The following is a 22502-nucleotide window of genomic DNA, read 5'->3' on the forward strand; positions in this document are numbered from 1 at the left end:
GTTTGCTCAATACCAATTCCCTGGTGATTGTAATTTCACCAAGTTCCTCTCTTCCTTCCACCTCCTGATTTACAGCTATTACTGGAATTTTTTTGTATCCTCTATAGTGAAGACAGAAGCAAAATATTTGTTCATTTCATCCACCATTTCCTTATTATCTACTATTAACTCCCCATTCTCACTCTCTAGAGGACCAACACTCACTGTACTTATTCTTATCCTTTTTAAGTACCTGTAGAAACTCTTGCTATCCATTTTTACATTTCTAGATAGCTTCCTCTCATACTCTAATTTCTTCCTCCTGATTAAACTTTTAGCTATTCTCTGCCGTTCTTTATATTCTGACTAATCATCTGACCTGCTACTCATCTTTGCTTTTTCCTTAAGTTTGATGCTTTCCTTAACTTCTTTAGTTAACCACAGATGGCAGATCCTGAGAGACTGTATTCCCTGGCTGCAGAGTAATGTTCCCTCTAATTTCCCTCTGTGCTGCCCATTTGTTGCACTACATGTCCCCTTTAAGATTGCCATGTGGCCATACTCTACCCCAGGGGCTGTAAATGCTCAGTCTTTGAGTATATTCAAGACAGAGATCAATCGATTTTTGGATACTAAGAGAATCGAGGAAATGGGGACAGGGTGGAAAAGTGGAGTTGAGGTCAAGGATCAGCATGATCTTTTTAAATGGGGGAGCATGCTCGAGGGGCCAAATGGCCGACACCTGCTCCTATTACTTCTGTATCATCTGTAAACGTTATGCCCTTTATACCCAAGTCAGGTCATTAATATCAAAAAGAGCTGTGGCCCTAATACTGACCCTTGGTGATGATCATAAGCTGTTAGTCATTTGAAACTGACTTCAGATCAGCTCCAGTTAGTTTTAATGCCCAGAAAGGAGAGGAGTTGTTCGTGGTAAAGAGAGGCTGTCCTTTCATCTCTGAGGCCTGAGCTGAAATTTAGCTCATATTAATGGTATGCCAGACCTATCTTTGCCAGCTGGAAGGACCCTAGTGAAATGAGTTGGGCAGCCTCAGTCCATTTCTCTATTGAGCTGGCCCATAACAGAAAGTTGTCTAAAATTAACTGCAGATTGGCAATCAACCTGAGAGGCCAGAAGTACAGCTGGTGTAGGAAATGGAAAGATTCACACTGGTGCAGTAGGAATGTCTTTCTGTGATTGAAATTCAAGCATATTTTTGGAATTATATTTTGCATATGGTTGAGCGAAACCTAATTGTTGAGTGCCTGTTATTGCCGCTGGCTTCCCAAAGCCCTGTTGCCCAGCACTGATATCCTGCTTCATGCTGAGGCCAAATTTTTTAATTAAGTAAAAGGGAAAGGAAATTCTTAGAGTATTTAGTATATTTTTTCAGTGACAAAAATGATATATTCACCAAAACGTAGAAATTCATAGAAAGTTTAAGGCACTGAAAGAGGCCACTTAGCCCATCGTGTCTGTGCCGGCTGAGAAACGATCCACCTATTCTAATCCCACCTCCCAGCATTTGGTTCGTCGCCCTGCAGATTATGGCACTTGAGGTGAATATCCAGACTCCTTTTGAATGAGTTGAGGGCTTCTGCCTCAACTACCCTTTTCAGGCAGTGAGTTCCAGACCCCCACCACCCTCTGGGTGAAAAGATTTCTCCTCATCTCCCCTCTAATTTTTCTACCAATCACTTTAAATCTATGCCACCTTGTCACTAGCCTCTCTGCTAAGGTGAATAGACCCTTCACCTCCACTCTATCAAGCTCTCAAAATTTTGTACATTTCAATCAGATCTCCCCTCAGCCTTCTCTGTTCCAAGGAGAACAACCCCAGCCTATCCAATCTCTCGTCATAGCTGCATTTTTCCAGTCCTGGCAACATCTTCTTAAATCTCCTCTGTACCCTCTCTAGTGCAATTACATCCTTTCTGTAATGAGGTGACCAGAACTGCACACTGTACTCAAGTTGTGGCCTAACCAATGAGTTATACATTTCCAGCATAACCTCCCTGCTGTTATATTCTGTACCTCAGCTAATAAAGGAAAGGATTCCATATGCCTTCTTAACCACCTTATTGACCTGTCCTGCTACCTTCAGGGATCTGTGGACATTCACTCCAAGGTCCCTGACTTTCTCTACACTTCTCAGTATTTTCCCATTAATCATGTATTCCTTTGCCTTGTTTGACCTCCCCAAATGCATTACCTCACACTTTTCCAAGTTTAATTCCATTTGCCATTTTTCTGCCCATTTGACCAGACCATCTATATCTTCCTGCAGCCTACAGCTATCTTCCTCACTATCAACCACACAGCCAATCTTTGTGTCATCTCCAAGCCTCTTGATCATGCCCCCTACATTTATGTCCAAATCGTTAATATATACCACAAAAAACAGGGACCGAGTTTGGAGCCCTGCGGAATGCGACTGGAAACAGCCCTCCAGTCGCAAAAATACCCATCAACAATTGCCCTTTTTTAAAATATACATGCTCGGGAAATGGGTGTCACTGGCAAAACCAACATTCATTGCCCATCCCTAGTTGTCTTTGAGAAGGTGTTGGTGAGCTGACTTCTTGAACTCCTGCAGTCCTAAAGATGTCTTACAACACAGTTAGTAGAGAGTTCCAGGGTTTTGCAGCAGTGTTGAAGGAACGGTTTTCTATGTCCAAGCTGTGATGGTGGGCGACTTGGAGGGGAACTTGGAGGCGGTGGTTTTCCCATGCGCCTGCTGCCCTTGTCATTGTAGGTGCCAGAATTTAGGAGGTGCTGCCAAAGAAGCGTAGGAGGCTTGCTGCAGTACCTCCTGTAGATAATACACACTGCAGCTATGGTGCACCAGTGGTGGAGGGAGTAGCTATTTAAGCTGGCAGATGGGTTGCCAATCAAGCAGACTGCCTTGTTCGAGATGGTGTTGAGCTTCTTGAGCGATGTTGCAGCTGCAGCGATCCAGGCGAGTGGAGAAAATTCCATCATACTCTTGATTTGTGCCGTACAGGAATCTTTGGGGAGTTGGGAGTTGAGCAATTTGCCACAGTGTCTCCAGCCTCTGGCCTGCTTTAGTAGATTAGAGGTGTTTCTTCCCTTATAAATCAGTGAAGAAGTCCCCAGTTTAACTGTGACTCTGCTGTTTCTCTGGAGATTATGCTGGTCTTCTGACAAAGTTACATTCTGAACTTTATTAATAGGGGTATAGAGTACAAGAGCAAGGACGTTATGTTGAACTTTATTAATGGGGGCATAGAATACAAGAGCAAGGAAGTTATGTTGAACTTGTATAAGGCAGTAGTTCGGCCTCAGCTGGAGTATTGCATCCTGTTCGGGGCGCCCCACTTTAGGAAAGATGTACAAGCATTGGAGAGAGAGCATAAAAGATTCACGACAATGGTTCCAGGGATTAGGAACTTCAGTTACGAAGATAAATTGGAGAAGTTGGGACTGTTTTCCTTGGAGAAACGAGGGCCGAGAGGAGATTAGATAGAAGTATTCAAAATCATGAGGGGTCTGGACAGAATAGATGGGGAGAAACTGTTCCCTCTCGTGAAAGGATGGAGAACAAGAGGGAACAGATTTAAAGTAACTGTTTGTGTTCATAGCGGTTAGATACAACTGAATGGCTTGCTAGGCCATTTCGGAGGGCAATTAAGAGTCAACCACATTGCTGTGGGTCTCGAGTCATATGTAGGCCAGAATTCCTTCCCTGAAGGACATTCGTGAATCAGTTGGACTTTTACAACAATGGTTTCACGGCCATCATTCGACTAGCTTTTTAAAAAAATTCCAGATTTATTAATTGATTTCAAATTCCACCTACTGCCGTGGTGGGATTTGAACCCAAGTCCCTCAAGCAATACCCTGGGTCTTTGGGTTACTAGTCAAGTGACAATACCGCTACACCACTGCCTCCCCAGCACTGAACACTGTGGCACACCACTCGTTACATTTTGCTAACCAGAAAATGACCGATTTATGCCTACTCTCTGTTTCTTGTTAGCTAGCCAATCTTCTGTCCATGCCAGTATGTTACCCCCTACACCTGAGCAATAACCTTAAGTGCCCTGCTATAACGTCTTTAATAATAGCTTCTAACATTTTCCCTAAGCCAAATGTTAGGGGGGAGGCCTTGCAGGATGAAGAGATGCGGAAGCAGGACACATTCTCTGATGTTGAGGACAGAGAGGACAACCAAAAACAACCATTCATGGGAGCACAGAGAGCAGTGATGGAGTGCCGACATGGCGAGCAGTGAGCAAGAGAGGCAAGACAAAGACTGATAACCGAGTGCTTCCAGAATCCATGTTCCTCAGAGCACAAGGCAGCATCTGCATCTTTCGTCTGAAGTCTTCTGCCTCTGTAATGCCCATCTCTCCAGCATGGCTGGCAGCAGCTAACTGAGCCATTGCCCATGTGACTTAATCCATGCAGTGTCACATTGTGCATATTGGCAGCGCAATGATATTGCTTGCATTGGCAGTACTGTCAGACTTATAGGGTAATGTATAAAGGCTAATGATTGTTTTTTTTATTCATTCATGGGATGTAGGCATCACTGGCCAGGCCAGCATGTATTGCCCATCCCTAATTGCCCTTGAGAAGGTGGTGGTGAGCTGCCTTCTTGAACCGCTGCAGTCCATGTGGGGTAGGTGCACCCACAGTGCTGTTGGGAAGGGAGTTCCAGGATTTTGACCCAGCGACAGTGAAGGAACGGCGATATAGTTCCAAGTCAGGATGGTGTGTGACTTGGAGGGGAACTTGCAGGTGGTGGTGTTCCCATGTATTTGCTGCCCTTGTCCTTCTATTGGTAGAGGTCACGGGTTTGGAAGGTGCTGTCTTTGGAGTCTTGGTGCATTGCTCCAGTGCATCTCGTAGATGGTACACACTGCTGCCACTGTGCGTCGGTGGTGGAGGGAGTGAATGTTTGTAGATGGGGTGCCAATCAAGCGGGCTGCTTTGTCCTGGATGGTTTCAAGCTTCTTGAGTGCTGTTGGAGAGTATTCTATCACACTCCTGACTTGTGCCTTGAAGATGGTGGACAGGCTTTGGGGAGTCAGGAGGTGAGTTACTCGCCTCAGGATTCCTTGCCTCTGACCTGCTCTTGTAGCCAAGGTATTTATATGGCTACTCCAGTTCAGTTTCTGGTCAATGGTAGTCCCTAGGATGTTGATAGTGGGGGATTCAGCGATGGTAATGCCGTTGAATGTCCAGGGGAGATGGTTAGATTCTCTCTTGTTGGAGATGGTCATTGCCTGGCACTTGTGTGGCGCGAATGTTACTTGCCACTTATCAGCCCAAGCCTGGATATTGTCCAGGTCTTGCTGCATTTCTACACGGACTGCTTCAGTATCTGAGGAGTCACGAATGGTGCTGAACATTGTGCAATCATCAGCGAACATCCCCACTTCTGACCTTATTTATTTATTTTTTTATTTATAGATATAGCACTGAAACAGGCCCTTCGGCCCACCTAGTCTGTGCCGATCAACAACCACCCATTTATACTAATCCTACATTAACCCCATATTCTCTACCACATCCCCACCATTCTCCTACCACCTACCTACACTAGGGGCAATTTACCTATCAACCTACAAGTCTTTGGGCCTAGGACACTACCCTGAGGAACTCCTGATTGTCAGAATAACACATTTAATTAAACGAGACAGAAATATTTCTCTCACCTGTGAATACCTATATATGTTACGCTGTCTTTTTAAAACATTTTCAGTTCTCTTTCTCAGTGTAACCCCTGTGCTGGCAGCTGTACTGGAGGCAGACTGCTGATCAGGCTACCCCTTTGGCCTGGGATGACTTTGGCGGTCGTCCTCTGTGTGCCTGAGGCCCGGAGGGCCCCAGCTGTCTGAGGGCCTCCTGTACCAGTGCAGGGCTGTCCTCAGGCGTTGTGGCTGCTGGAGCTGAACACACTGGCAGAGGGGCTGAGGAGCCGGTATCCACACTCGGATCGCCCTGAGGGTAGAGCCCAGATGTGGAGCGCAGTCTTTCTTCCTCTCTCTCAAGGCTCGTTGGAACCTCCCTGCTCTCTGGAGAAGGACCAACAGCGGAAACAATCTCCATGCCCCTGGTCCTTCTCTCGCCCAGCCACTGCTTCATTGCAGTCATGCCCAAGTATAGGGTTTGCAGGTGATTGAGCATCTGTGGAATGTCGCCAACCTCTCCATGGAGGAAGCCATGCACTCATATTCCTGGGGCTTGGCAGCACTCGTGGCATGGATGGACTCCCCCACCGTCCGCTCAAGGCTGCGCATGGCCTCTGATATCTCTGCTTTACCTCTCCCAGCAACTTCAGCATGCCCTGTGCTGCCAACACCAGAGGCTCATCATCAGCCTTGGGCTTAGCATAGGCCTGGACACACACAATCCTCCAACTGTCAGAGGCTTGGGCTGCCTCAGCCAGCTGCTCGGGCATGTGTGTAGTGCTCTCACCAGCTTGTGACCCTGATTCTAATGCCATTTGAATACTCACCGAGGTGAGAGTATCTGCGCTGGTGGAAGGTGCAGGAGAATTATTGGACTGTGCATCCTCTCAGTGTTGCTCATCCTCAGAAGTGGTCATCATTCCCATGGTCCCTGTGGGCATTGGCAAGCATTGCCCTGAAAGATACAATGAGAATAACAGACATTTAGGAGTTATGGTACACATAGTGTTTTGGCCTCAACTGCTTTCTGTGGTAGCGAATTCCACAGGCTCACCACTCTTTGGGTGAAGAAATTTATCCTCATCTCAGTCCTGAGCTCTTCATCAACACTTGGGGATTACTTGGTCTGGCATATGGACTCATCTTGTCATGGGTCTGATATGCTCTGAGATATTAACGAGGGAGTCTTGATTCACATATGCAGCCAGTCGTGCTATCAACCCTCCCTGTCTCTGAAATGGCAGTGGTATCCACGTGGCATACTGTGTGGGGACAATCAGATCACATCGAACAGTTTGGAAACGCGCCACTTACCTTAGCTGAACGAAGAAGGTCATTTACTCTGTCACGACACTGTACCCAGTCTCTTCGGGTGACTCCACAGCTGCTGTCTGCAATCTCCGTCCAGGCTTGCTTGATTAGGTGGGAGGACCTCTTCTTGCCGTCGTTGAGAAAAAGGGCCTCCCGCCGTTCCCTGGCAGCCTGGAAGAGAATACGCAGGGCGGCATCACTGAACCTTGGGGCCATCCTTGCTCGGACCTCAGCCATTGCACAAAGGTTGCTCAGTGGGGCTGCTTACCGAGTTTGGAATTTCTTCAACACTCCTACAAATCCGCTGCAATGCGTCTGACTGCAATGCAGGGCGAGATTGAATGCAGGGCTGGCAGCCTTTTAAAGATGGCGGCAGCAGCTGCTCCTGCATCAGGTGACGCTGTTCATGGCATTGCTGAGGCCGTCGCCGCCACATGATTGGGGGGGTGGGGGGCGGCTGCCATGAATATGTAAAGTGGCCACCGCGGTGGCGCGAGTTCCATGGGTGATGGCCGCCCTGTTCCGCACCACTGTCGCTCCTGGCAACGGTACTATAAAATCCAAGCCTTGGTTTCTGATGACAACAGCAAGTCTGTCGGTGAATGAAGTTGTAGGACGAACCAACTAACATGATGACAACAAAGAAGATTTAAAGTCTCTTTCAAGCGATGTGGAAAGAATGGAGAAAAATACCAAGATGATAAAAGTCGCCTGAAGGTTATGACACGAGAATTAAAAAAAAAATCTGTTGGCGATTAATCAAGTATTAAAAAGATTTGGAGTGTAGTTAAAAAAAAAAAGCAAGATTGTTGGTAGCAGCAATGGTGAGAAACAACAAAAGATGTCTGTGTTCTTGCAAGTCTATTATTAGTAAGCTCAATGAAGAACTATAATGCATCTCAAAGCATTTGATTATAAATCAAAACCAGTTCATTTATGCTATTTAAACCTTATTGGCAAGATCATATTTGGAATGCATTGTGCAATTTTGGGCACTAAACTTAATAAAGGATATTTATGCATTGCAGCATTTAGAAGAGTAACTTGGGATGAGTTATGAGAGAATACTCCCAGAACGGAACATGTTCTTGTTGAAGGGAAAATGAGAGGCAACATGACCTCAGGACTTAAAATACTTGGGGGCATAAGAAAATGGAAATGGATAATATTACACTAGTGTAATCTTGCTGAAGAATCATTGCAGTCATCAATCAGGAATCTTTTTATTTGCTCCGGACATTTTAGCGACAGCTTCAATATTTATGGCAGAACACTGCTTTAAAATATGGCTTGTTACTTTTACAGTTTGGATCACAGGTGGCTGATGTGAGTGGAAAGTAACGTTGCAGTTGCAATGAGACCAGCTTTCCTAGCGTAGCTTATTTTCTTCTTCTGTCCAAATTTTAGTGCTGATTGTTGCTTCTTGACTCCTGTGAGTGAATGTGAAATGGGCTGTAATTTGGAGTTGGGGATTTGTTGGCACTAGACCTTCACTTTTATTTATTTTTGGACACATTTTCAGCAGGGTTTTTGCACCAACTAAGAAGAAAAATATTGAGAAAAATGCTTTCAATTTGTAGACTTAATGGTAGATTTATTTGGGTATTAAACCTGACCATATTGGATTGCTTGGACACTGCAACGACAGGAAAATCAGGTGGGTCGGGAAGCCTGTCTGAAAGGGAACCCACTCAATTTTCCGTACAAACTTGGAAACGCGATTCTTCCTGTCCAACTTTCCGATACTCACTACACCCATGCGATTTAGTTTGCCATAGTACGTGACCAGGAAGATATACCCCTGTTAGTATAATAGGGCATGCCTCTAGTAAGTATAATAGGGCATGTCTTGTTTATTATTTAAGGCACAATTAAAGGTGCTGGAAATATAACTTCATGATCACCATCTGTATGAACATGGTACAGCAAAGATTTTGCATATTGATTTTTTTTCTCCTACTTAATGCCATTTTTTCCCGTCATTGGTTGAACACATGATGGCAACCTTATTCTGAACTTCAATTATAAGCATTCATTACCTGCACGAACTTAGATTTTCCTATGAACACTACCAATTTTTGGACAATAATAAGCACAGCAGGAAGTCCACATCCATTTTAGCACTCACACATTTATCCACTGTCAATTACAGCAGAGTAAGAATTTGTATAAAATGCGAAGCTTTATTTAAGTTAGTCAGTATTAATGTGGTCATGTAATAAATCTTGTTTTCTGCCATTACCACTCCACTTATGCACAGTGCCAATCATGTCTCTATATAATTGGTGACCAGTGTTGCAATAAACAAGTTGTACATGGATCTAAAGGAATCACAGAACAACAACAATTTGCATTTATATAGCACCTTTATTGTAGTAAAACATCCTGTGGTATTTCACAGGAGCATTATTAAGCAAAACTTGACACCAAATTACACAAGGAGATATTCGGACAGGTTTAAGGGGCTTTAAGAGGCATCTTAAAGGAGGAGCGAGAGGTAGTGGGGTGGAAAGATTTAAGGACAAAATTTCAGAGCTTGAGGCTTGGGCAGTAGACAGCATGGCTGCTAATGGTGGAGTGATAGAAATCAGGGATGTTCAAGAGGCCAGAATTGGAGGAGCACAGATTTTGGAAGGTTGTATGTGAGGAGCAGGCTGCAGTAATGGCGAGGGGTAAGGCCATGGATGGATTTGAAAATAAGAATGAGAATTTTTTGAGATGTGCTTTCACATGACCTTTCTGTGTTTTGCTGTGGAGCTCTGATTCTCCTTCATTTTCTATCCTCCAATTCTGATTAGGATACAATGGCGTATTCTGGTAATTCTGTTTTTTGGAGAAACAAAAGGAGCAGCAGAAGGAAGGTAGGCTTGTAAGGCAGTTCAGGAGATGAATGACCCTCGCTCGCAGGTGGTTCTACAAACTGACTTGCTTCTACTTCCAGTTGACCCAGGAGTTTGTGGGGACTATGTTTCACAAAGGAAACCTCTGAGGAGCTACTCAGCTCCAGATTTGATTATAGCCTTGGTTCAAACATGGACGAAAGAACTGAACTCAAGAGGTGAGGTGAGAGTGACTGGCCTTGACAAGGCAGCATTTGACCGAGTATGGCATCGAGGAGCCCTAGCAAAACTGGAGTCCATGGGAATTAGGGGGAAAACTCTCTGCTGGCTGGAGTCATACATAGTGCAAAGGAAGATGGTTGTGGTTGCTTCAAGACATCACTGCAGGAGTTCCTCGGGATAATGTCCTAGGCTCAACCACCTTCAGCTGCTTCATCAATGACCTTGCTTCAATCATAAGGTCAGAAGTGGGGATGTTCGCTGATGATTGCTCAATGTTCACCATTTGCAACTCCTCAGATACTGAAACAGTCTGTGTAGAAATGCAGCAAGACCGGGGCAATATTCAGGCTTGGGCTGTTAAGTGATAAGTAACATCCATGCCACACAAGTGCCAGACAATGACTATCTCCAACAAGAGAGAATCTAACCATCTCCCCTTGACATTCCATGGCATTACGATCACTGAATCCTCCACTATCAACATCCTGGGTGTTTACCATTGACCAGAAACTGAACTGGAGTAGCCATATAAATACCGTGGCTACAAGAGCAGGTCAAAGGCTAGGAATCCTGCGGCGAGTAACTCACCTCCTGACTCCCCAAATCCTGTCCACCATCTACAAGGCACATGTCAGGAGTATGATGGAATACTCTCCACTTACCTGGATGGGTGTAGCTCCAACAACACTCAAGAAGCTCGACACCATTCAGGACAAAGCAGCTCGCTTGATTGACATTCCATCCACAAACATTCACTCCCTTCACCACCGGCGCACAGTGGCAGCAGTGTGTACCATCTGCAAGATGCACTGCAGCAACGCACCAAGGCTCCTTCGACAGCACCTTCCAAGCCCGCGACCTCTACCACCTCGAAGGACAAGGGCAGCAGATGAATGGGAACACCACCACCTGCAAGTTCCCCTCCAAGCCACACAGCTGGGTCATTCCTGGAACTCTCTTCCTAACAGCACTATGGGCGTACCTACCTCACATGGACTGCAGCGGTTCAAGAAGGCAGCTCACCAGCTGCTCAAGGGCATTTAGGAATGGGCAATACATGCTCTCCTAGCCAGCGATGCCCACAACCCATGAACAAATTTTTAAAAATTAAATTAGACAATCAGCTGTGCAGGAATGTATAACAACGTCCTGGATACAATTTTTGCTAGAGCAAGGCAGTTCAGTCATTTTCTGAAGGTCAACTGGTGGCTAAAAAAAGCAAGGCACTGCAACTTTTATCGAATGGCAAGATTCCCTAAGGCACAAGAAATCATAAATTGCACCTAAGTGACCATTCTGTGCTCCCTTGATCAGTACCATCCAGGAAATCAACAGGAAAAGTTTCCATTCACTGAAAGTCCAGCTCATTTGCAACCAGGATCATTGCATCAATATCTTCAGTTGAGGACAGACAACCCTGCTGGTACTCTGTTACCCAGCAAGGCAAATCTCTGGGTGGCCCTTCAAGATCAGGGCTACCTTCTGCAGCCATGATCAATTATAGCTGTGCAATTTTCCAGGGGGACAGCTAAGCACCTTCATGACCAGACCCATTCAACCTGGTACTATGTTACATAACTAACAGATATTTTTCATCAATCTTCAACTTCTGCTTCCGATTACTTTTTTCAGTGTGCAGGGCCTTTTGACATTTAAATCTTTTAGAAGTAAGCTATGTTCTGCCTCTTGACACGGAAGGTCCTGTGAAATATGATTTCTGCCCTCAGTTAAGCCAACGATGGAAACTTTGGTCGGGTCAATGCGAGTGCAGTCAAACAGGCGGAAGTTCCACTTGGTTATGCTTCCGGCATAGATCATGTGCAGCTAGAAAATCTGAGCTTATGTGTAATCAGGCTATTAGAATGGGACAAGGCAACAAAACCCAGCCAATTTTTGTCTTTGACCAATGTTCATAGTAATAGGAGTAGGCTGTGCATCTTCTCAAGCCTGTTCCACCAATATATATGATCATAGATGATCTGTATCTTAACTCCATTTACTCACCTTGGTTCCATGTCCCTTAATACCCTTGCCTAACAAAAATCTGTCAATCTCAATCTTGAAATTTTCAATTGACTCGCAACCTCAACAGCTTTTTGGGGGAGGGAGTTTCAAATGGTCGTATACGTGCACGTTCTCGCAGGGCCATTGCTTAGCGATTGGAAGCAGAGTCTTGGTGGCTTTTCCTAAATGCCACCACCCCAGCAGCCCTTATCTCATTACTGAGGCTAATCGAAAAACCTTTACTGCTGCTCATACTAAGAAAATCTCAGGCGAAGGATCGAATGTGGAACCGTGCACTCGTTTGTATTGTTGAGTATCATACACCATAAAGTACAATTATTCATTGAGCTTTGGGGAGATATATAGACCATTCCTTCGTAAAAGATTTGTTTTTTAAATAAGTTAGCGTTGATCCAGTGATTTTTCTGAAGTACCAAAGGAGTTTTGCAAGATAATTGGCAACTGCAAACAAATAAAAACCAGTTGAGCATATCAGAACAACTCTGGCACTGGAATGATCAAAATAATACAATTAAATGCTTGAATAAGTATCAATCAGGTCATAAAACCTGAAATCATGACGGTGCTAATTTTTAACCAATGTGGGGTGATTTTATATGTTCCTTATAAAATTACTTCTGGTAAATTATCTGTTCTGAATTTATTTCCCTACGAGAGAAAGACTTGGATTTATATTGCACCTTTCATGCCCTCAGGGCATCGCAAAGCGCTTTACAATCCACTGAGCTATTTTTGAAGTGTGGTTCGTGTTGTAATGTAGGAAATGCTGTAGCCAATTTGCGCACAGCAAGGTCCCACAGACAGCAATGAAATAAATGACCAGATAATCTGTTCAAGGTGTTGTTTGAGGAATAAATGTTGGCCAGCATGCCAGGAAAAAATCCCCTGTGCTTCTTCAAATAGTGCCATGGGATCTTTTACCTCCAGCTGAGAAAGCAGATGGGGCCTCGGCTTAACATTTCATCTGAAAGACGGCACCTCTAATAGTGCAGAGCTCTCTCAGTACTGCACTGGGAGTATCACCCTAGATTTTGTGCTCAAGTCTCTGGAGTGGGCCTTGAACCCCTGGCCTAAGTTGAGAAGGCTGCTAAAAAGGCATTCAGGATCCTTGGTTTCATAAGTAGAGAACAAGAAAAGGCAATATAAAATAAAGGGTACAATTTCTAAAGGGAGTGTAACAACAGAGAGATCACGAACCGTTGAGGGTGGCAGGGTAGGTTGAGAAAGTGGAAATAAGGCATAAGGGGTCCTGGGCTTTATACATAGAGGCAGAGAATACAAAAGCAAGGAAGTTGTGATGAGCCATTATAAAATACTGGTTTGGCCTCAACTGGAGTACTGTGTTCACCATATTTCAGGAAGGATATGAAGGCTTTAGAGAGGCTGCAGAAAAGGTTTACGAGAATGTTTCTAGGGATGAGGGATTTCAGTTACATGGATAGACTGGAGAAGCTGGGGTTGCTCTGCTTAGAGAAGAGAAGGCTGAGAGTAAATTCAAGAGAAATCTTAATCCTGGTGAGATTGGTGTGAAATGAGGATCAAATTAACTGATTAGATCCACACTGGAGGGTTATTTTTGAACTTGGCTTTCAAAACCTGTGGTTCTGATGAAACCTCGTTTATAACTTTGAAGAGGATGGCGGACTAAGTCAAAAAGTTGAAGCGGATCATTTTCAACTTGGGCGTGGGCGTTTGCAGATTGTCCAGCCTCATTTCCCTTTCTATTTAATTTTCTATTAAAGCTCCAGTTTAAATCCCACGTCCAAACTGAAGACAGAAACTGCTGGAAATACGGGCAGCATCTGTGGAGAGAGAAGCAGAGTTAATGTTTCAAAGTTTTACCAGTTCTGATGAAAGGTCACAGACTTGAAATATTAACTCTGCTTCTCTCTCCACAGATGCTGCCTGACATGCTGAGTATTTCCAGCACTTTCTGTTTTTATTTCAGATTTCCAGCATCTGCAGTATTTTGCTTTTATCCAAATTAAATATGTTACCCCAAAGTCTTAACTGGGGATGCACTTCAAATTTTTATTTGAGTTGATTTTTCAGTTGATTTATAAATAAAAAAGTATTTTATTCATGTTTAAGCTCCTAACTATAATTTTGTTTAACATGATGGACTAGATTTAGGGAATGTATTTGAGACATAGTTTTTGCTATTAGGATGCTGTTTATAAACATGTATTTTGGGAAGTTGATATGACCAAGAGCCCTTTCTTACATTAGCACTGATAACATGTTGTGAACCTGCCTGTGGTCAGGAAAACAACAGTAAAATCAGAATGAATCCTGTTTTGAATGAATACTGTGAATCTAGTTACAATTGAGCATTTCAGCGGTGAAATTTACAGAACATCATAAAGCTGTAATTAATTTGAAATGCAGGTAATACTTCTGTACATTGGCTTGTGGTCACTAACTGACAATGTCATTTGTTCTTGTTCAAGAATCTCGCCCACTCTCTGTACCAATAAAAGTAATGCAAAGCTCTGAAGAATGGAGCAGTCCAGAGAAAAGAATGAAGGAATTCATTGGATTAGTATGGGATGCAGTCAAGCGCCTAACACTTCAGGTAGGTGGTGCCGGTCCTCGGTACAGATGTGCTCCTAGTGTGCTGTTTATTTTTTAAAAATAGTTTAAATAGTACTTTTCATGATGGTTTCATGTAAAACTCTGCTGTCCATTTCCTAACTGGCATCAAGTCCATTCACCCATCAGCCCAATGCTTGCTGACCTATATTCGCTCCTGGTCCAGCAAAGTCTTGATTTTAAAATTCTCATCCCTGCATTCAAATCCCTCCATGTCCTCATCCCTACCTATCTCTGTAACCTCCTCCACCCCTACAGCTGTCAGGGACATCTGTGCTTCTCCCAATTCTGGCCTCTCACTCCACTATTGGTGGAATTATTAGAACTAAAAGCTGACAAGTTCCCAGATGGTGATGGACTTCATCCTAGGGTCTTAAAAGAAATGGCCGCCGAGATCGTGGATGCATTGGTTTTCATTTTCCAAAATTCCCTAGATTCTGGAAAGGTCCCATCAGATTGGAAGATGGCAACTGTAACTCTGCTATTCAAGAAAGGAAGAAGATAGAAAGCAGGAAACTACAGGCCAGTTAGCTTAACATCTGTCATAGGGAAAATGCTGGAATCTATTATTAAGAAGGTCATTTAGAAAATCTGAATGCAATTAGGCAGAGTCAACATGGTTTTGTGAAAGGGAAATCGTGTTTAACTAATTTATTAGAGTTCTTTGAGGAAGTAATGAGCAACGTGGATAAAGGGAAACCTGTGGATGTGGTGTCCAGAGGGCATTTGACAAGGCACCACATCAAAGGTTACAAAGCAAAATGAGAGCCCATGGTATAGGGGGTAACATATTAGTTTGGATAGAGGATTGGTTAGCTAACAGAAAACAGAGAGTAGGCATAAATAGGTCATTTTCAGGTTGGCAAGCAGGGATCAGTGCTGAGGCTTCAACTATTTACAATCTGTATCAATGACTTGAATGAAGGGACAGAATATATGGTTGCTAAATTTGCTGATGACACAAAGATAGGTAGGAGAGTAAGTTGTAAAGAGGACATAAGGAGTCTGCAAAAGGATATAGATAGGTTAAGTGAGTGGGCAAACATTTGGCAGATAGAGTATAATATGGGAAAGTGTGAACTTATCTACTTTGGCAGGAAAAATAGAAAAGCAACATATTATTTAAATGGAGAGGGATTGCAGAACTCTGAGATGCAGAGGGATCTGGATGTCCTAGTACATGAAACACAAAACGTTAGTATGCAGGTACAGCAAATGATTAAGAAGGCAAATGCAATGTTGTTGTTTATTGCAAAGGGAATGGAATATAAAAGTAGAGATGTTTTCCTACAGTTGTACAGGGCATTGGTGAAACCACGTCCAAAATATTGTGTACAGTTTTGATCTCCTTACTTAAGAAAGGATATAATTGCATTAGAAGCAGTTCTGCGAATGTTCACTAACTGATTCCTGGGATGAGAGGGTTATCTTATGAGGAAAGGTTGGAGTTTAGAAGGATGAGAAGTGATCTTATTGAAACATATAAAATCCTGAGGGGACTTGACAGGGTGGATGTTGAAAGGATGCTTCCCCTTGTGGGAGAGACTAAAACTAGGGGGCACAGTTTAAAAATAAGGGGTCTCCCGTTTAAGACAGAGATGAGGAGAATTTTTTCTCTGAGAACTGTGAGTCTGTGCAACTCTCTTCCCTGCAGAGATGTGGAGGCAAGGTCATTGAATGTTTTTAAGGCAGAGGTAGACGGATTCTTGACAAACAAGGGAGTCAAAGAGTATCAGGGGTAGGCAGGAAAGTGAAGTTATATCCACAAACAGATCAGCCATGATCCTATAGAATGGCAGAGCAGGCTGGAGGGGCCAAATAGCCTACTCCTGCTCCTAGTTTATATGTTCATTGGTGCTCATGCTTCCTTGGGCCTAACCTCTGGAATTCCCTCCCTAAACTTCTCTGCCTTTCTACGTCTCTCTCCTTTTAGATGCCCCTTAAGACCTACTTCTTTGACCAAGTGTTTAGTCACCTGTCCTAACATCTACTTGTGTTGCTCTTGGCCAAATTTTTGTCTGATAATGCACCTGTAAAGCACCTTGGGATGTTTTACTATATTAAAGGCACTATAATAATGCAAGTTATTGTTGGTACTGTAAACTTTGTTTGTTGACGAGACCGTTCTTGGGTCCTCTCACAATATATGGCTTTCGAAGGTTATTTTATGTTTGTGTATTTGTGCACATCAGTTCAACCCCAGCCGGTTGTAGCATTTTAGATTTTGCGGGCCTGGAAGATTGAAAAAAGCTTGCTGTTTTATTAGTGAATTTTGGTAGCCTTAGCAGTCCTCCTGTCTGGGAAGTGCTGCAAAACACCTCAATCAGTGGGAGAAGCAACAGCAACTTCAGAGAGTGAATAGTAGAGAGGATTGTTGAGGCAATGGCACAGACGCGAGCAGTGTGGACACAAGGCCCGAGAGGAGTATCAGACAGGCAATTTTACTGTTGGTGAAATTCACTTTTATCAGCTTCACGATATACACATATGAGCATGTTACAATGGACCAATGCTCGTAAATCATGTGACGTTTGGGATGATTTTGAATACTCCAATAAATATGAAAAATGTATTACTGGAAAGGAAAGTGATACTGTTGGACATGGTTTTGACCGCTCATTCTCTGTGACCCAAAAGCGATTTCATCATAAATAGCCCTCAGTACTGGATACATCAGTGCAGTGGTGTTGACGGTGCTGATTTTGGGATGTGACATTAACCGAGGCCCTTGTGCCCTCTTGGATGTATGTAAAAGGGGTGGGGGGTGGGGGATTTGATCAGGGAAACAGAAGCATAGTGGTAATATTACTGGACTAGTAATCCAGAGGCTCTACTGATGCCCTGGAGACATGAGTTCAAATCCCACCAAGGCACCTGGAGGAATTTAAATTCAATTAAATAATAAATCTGGAATAAAATGCTAGTCACATTAATAATGATCGTGAAACTACCAGCTTGTCATAAAAACCTATCTGGTTCACTAATGCCCTTCAGGGGAGGAAATCCACCATCCTTTCCCAGTCAGACTCCAGACCCACTCTTAACTGCCCTCTGAAATGGCCTAATAAGCCACTCAGTTGTAGACGTCTCACCAAGGGCAATTAGGGATGAACAGTAAATGTTGGCTTTGTCAGCGATGTTCACATCCCAAGACGAGTTTAAAAAAAAATCCCATGGCCATATTGAAGAAGAGCAGTTGAGCTGTTGCAGTATCCTGGCCAGTGCTTATCCTTTAAGCAACACCACCAAAAATAGATTAACTGGCCATTAATCTCTTTGCTGTCGTTGGGACCTTGCTGTGTACAAATTGACTGCCGTGTTTCCCTACATCACAACAATGGCAGCATTTCATAATGCTTAATTTGCTGTGAAGTGCTTTGGGACATCTTGAGTTTGTAAAAGATGCTGTATAAATATAAGTTCTTTCTTTTTTGGATAGATTCAAGTTGAGCGTTGGTAGCTATATTTAGACTGGAGGTAATTAAATCTCACTTCCTTTATTCTCAGGGAACCTCCTTGTATGCAAACTCCTTGTATATTCAGTGACACTTTAGCATATGCGTGTATTTGGCTTGTATAGTTCCTAAGTCACCAAATTTCTGTAATCTTTCTCTCTGTTGACTTTTGGAGAAGCCCTGGAATGCTTCTTTTTACCAGTTTTTCTACACATATTTGTGTCAAAAAATATAATCGTTTTTGCCTTTAATTTTCAATTACAACTCCTTGACTTTACCATTAACCAGTCTAAGTGACAAAGGTACTTACAAGAGTCCATCCCTTTAGGTGTCATCAGTTTGATCAGACATGTCAATGACCCCAGGTTAATTATGAAGCAACAAAAAAAGCCCAGACCTATCAGGTGATTGGTTTACTCTTGTAACTTCTCAGCCTTCAATAATGAAAAACTAAACACTGAAGCACTGTTTCCAAGTTAAGGCCTTGGCCACGGAGGTCTACCAAGAACATTGTTTCCTTGAGCTGCCATGTTCATAGCCTTTAGCCTCTTTCTGTTTGAGTTCAGCTGAGCTCTGTTAGTGATGATACCATTAAGCAACTTTAGAACGGCATTTCTTTACAGTCCCGACTTCCTCTCTGCAACGTCATGGACAATCAACGTGTCAATGCGAAACGTTTAGTATTACTGTTAACAATATCAGTTTCTGTATGGGGAAATATCCGCCACATAATTGACATATCATTTGACCTGATTGACATGCCATCCTCATTTTTCAAGGACATCTGACGCTTTTTTAAAATCCAGATATTGCTTCTAGATTTCAGTGAGGCTTTAGATATAGTTGGAACAAGGGACCTCAGCATCTTTCCAAGACATTGGATGGTGATTCTACCAGGTAGTTTGAAGTTTTAACACCTAATTTTGAAATTAAGATGTCATTAATTCAGATATGCCATTTATTCTTGTGCAATGGTGATGACCAAAGTTACATGTTCAGTTATAAAAAGAGGATTTCTTCCTTTGCCCTTTCCAAAGGCACATTAATGTTCTTTGTTTCAGTAAATTTGGTGAGTTCCAGTCACATTAAAGCTGCTTGGGCAAACCTTTGAATAGCTGTTTGAAACATGCAGTGGACTTTTTTTTTTGCTTAGCTCCAATAGAGGACTTGTCAGGCTGTTCCTCTGCATGATTATTAACTTTCTTTCTGGCCAGCAAATGAGAAAAGAAAGAGCTGTCTGCATTTCAGTAGCAATGTTTATATTGCTGCCAGGGACGCCATTGCCTCCAGAGATGTTAGCAGAAACCAACTCTTGAAATTGGTCTTGGACCCTCCCGAGGCAGTAGATTCATCTCAGTTACTTGACTGTATTGCCGCGGAGGAGACTGCTGGCAGCAGCAGCAGTGCTGTTAGGTAACTGCAGCATATAATTTGGACTTCATGAGGTTTCAATCAAACTTGTAAGGAACTTCCTCTGATCATACAATGAGCTCACTTTCACAAAACGCACTTACTGGTTGTGTTCACACAATCATTAACTGAACTGCCATACTTAAAATTCATAAGCACATATTACTAGTGCCAAGGCTAAACACAGTTTATAGATATCGAAGAAAAGTAGTAAAAATTCACTTTGTGCAAAAAATGGCATTAAAACAGAGTTGATGATGGACAATATTTTTTTACAATTTTCAATTTAGAGTGATATTTGTAGTATGCACTTCATTTTTTAAAAAACATAATTTCTACAAGTTCTGCTTGCATTTTGAAAACTTGGGAGAAAGGGTTGCAACCATTAATATTTTCTAGTCCAGCTTTTACATTTACCTTCCTAACACCTTAAACATTTATAAGAACATAACAACATAAGAAATAGGAGCAGAGTAGGCCATTTTGGCCTCTCAAGCCTGCTCCACCATTCATTATGATCATGGTTGATCTTCTGCCTCCACTCCACTTTCCTGCCCACTTCCCATATCCCCTGATTCCCTGAGAGCTCTTCCCCCCCCCCCCTCCACTGCCCCCCCCCCCAAAAAAAAACTGTCTCCCTCAGCATTAAATATACTCAACGACGGAGCATCCACAACTCTCTGGGGTAGAGAATTCCAAAGATTCGCAACCCTTTTAGTGAAGAAGTTTCTCCTCGTCTCAGTCTGAAATGATGGACCCTTAGCCTGAGACTGCGCCCCTGTGTTCTAGATTCCCCAGCCAGGGGAAACAACCTCTGATAATGTCATGCCCCTTCATAATCTTATATGCCTCCATGAGATCATCTCTCATTCTTCTAAACTCCAGCGATTATAGGCCCAATTTACTCATCCTCTCATCAGATGACACCCCTCTCTTCCCAGGAACCAATCTAATGAACCTTCGCTGTACTGCCTCCTATACAAGTATATCCTTCCTTAGATATGGAGACCAAAACTGCGCACGGTACTCCAGGTGTGGTCTCACCAAAGCCTTATACAATTGTAGCAAGAGTTCATTATTCTTGTACTCCAATCCCTTTGTAATAAAGGCCAACGTGCCATTTGCCTTCCTAATTGCTTGCCGTACCTGCATGCTAACTTTCTGTGGAACCTGTACGAGTATCATTCGTTTGTAACCTATCAGGTTGGGAAGAGCAGCTCATTTTTCCTTAGTTATTTTAAATGACTTTTTTGGGAGGGGTTTGCTCATTAACTTTGGGTTAGTTATCATTTTACAATTACTACTTGTGCTATGTGAAAGCAAAACAATATTTGAATTATGGCTGCCACGTTCTCTTACAGTAGCTGGACAGAGTTGAGGACTTTTCTAGAACTTGCTAATTATCATAGGATCAGTAGAATTGTGACTGAGCAGTTACTAAAGCAGGTGCCTAATTGTTGAAATCAGAGCTACCCTCAATGCTATTTTGATTGTAGTGAGTAAAATATTGTTGATGAGGGAATGGAATTTTAAACTATGTTTAGAGTATGAAAAAAGATATAAAAATTAAATTAACTTCCTATTAAAAACTGAAAAGTATGATGAAGCCATCAGCCAGTAGAAATAATTCACTATCGTATAAAAAAAAAGATGAACATGATATATTCAAGATTTACAAGTTCTGATGTAACCATAATTAAAAAGAAACTATTCTATTTCAGGAATTTGCAATAACTCTTAATATTTAACACATGAATGTGTTCAATATTGATGGAGGAATATGTTGCTACCAAACTGAAATTAGATCCTTGAAACAGAAAGGACGTTACCATGGAAAAATGAAGTAACACTCGTTGCAGCTGTGATGCATTAATGAATAGGATATTTTTTTAAAAGATCATTTGTGTTTGGTGTGGCTCGAAGGGACTGAACCAGATGGTTTCCATGAACAGGATCTGACCCTCAGCATGAGCACTGTTACTGGCATATTACTTCATTCTCTTTCCCTTGATGAACAGTATGTTGAGTTATAACATGATTTACAGCTATAGATTTGATTTTCTATTTACATTTTAACTCGTGATTTTATATTCCGTGAACTGTTTAACTAACCAACATAGAAGCAACCGGAATCTATCTGTGAATAGGAAAAGAATGATAAATTGATTTGAAATTGAAGTTCGCAGTGTTTCAGTTACCTCTTGAACAAGTCTGCTGGTGAAAATATTTCTCAGGTCTGTTACAGTATAACTCTATCAGTTTGAGTTTAAGCAGAAATGCATATAAGGTATAAGTGACCATTAACATTGTCTATATATTTATTTTAACAAAATATGATCTTACACCAGACTGTTTCACTCTTTTATACTGTTGTTTAGACATAAATAATGCTGATAAGAGAGCAAGAATTATCTTTACTGATTTTTCCTACACTTGGCCTTTCTGCATTGTTGCATAAACAGTATAACTACATTGCAGTCTGTTCCCGTTGAATGCCCAGATTGCACATCAATAGATTCTCTACACTCCTCAAATGTTTTATTTCCACTTGCCCCCCTTCCCAATGTACTTCTAATTTAAAATTAAAAGAATGTTATGAAAGTTTATAATAAATGTTATAGGTATTTAAGGTATGTATGAAATTTACTGTTGAACATTGGCAACAGGTTGCTTTGCCAGTATTTTCTTCAGATTTCAACAAGAGGCTTAACTCCTTTGACAACTGCAGTTTCATCTTTGCCCACAAGAATTATATTCCTTGGTGAGTAATAGGAACAGGAATAGCCCTTTGTGTCTGTTCCATCATTCAGTTGGATCTTGACTGATCTGTATCTTCACTTCATCTACCTACCTTGGTTCCGTATCCCTTATTATGCTTGTTTAGCCAATGATCAATACTGTGAATGAGATTTGCTTTGGGTGGTGCATCAAACATCTTATTCGAGGCATAAGTGCTCCCACTGAGCCAACACTCACTGCTTCAGCAATATAAAAGCAAAATACTGCA

The 22502-nt window shown here is 42.4% G+C and overlaps 1 protein-coding gene across 10 annotated transcripts in view; it reads left to right on the forward strand.

Annotated features, from left to right (window-relative positions):
- Nucleotides 1-22502, forward strand: part of LOC137369760 (intermembrane lipid transfer protein VPS13B-like) — a 1379747-nt gene that overhangs the window by 793730 nt on the left and 563515 nt on the right. For all 10 annotated transcript variants that reach the window (XM_068031175.1, XM_068031169.1, XM_068031166.1 and 7 more), the window contains one exon: nucleotides 14489-14613. In XM_068031175.1, the coding sequence (XP_067887276.1) occupies nucleotides 14489-14613 (125 nt within the window). The remainder of the gene's footprint in view (nucleotides 1-14488; nucleotides 14614-22502) is intronic.

This window comes from Heterodontus francisci, chromosome 5 (assembly GCF_036365525.1).
Source record: "Heterodontus francisci isolate sHetFra1 chromosome 5, sHetFra1.hap1, whole genome shotgun sequence".
In the NCBI taxonomy this organism is placed as follows: domain Eukaryota; kingdom Metazoa; phylum Chordata; class Chondrichthyes; order Heterodontiformes; family Heterodontidae; genus Heterodontus; species Heterodontus francisci.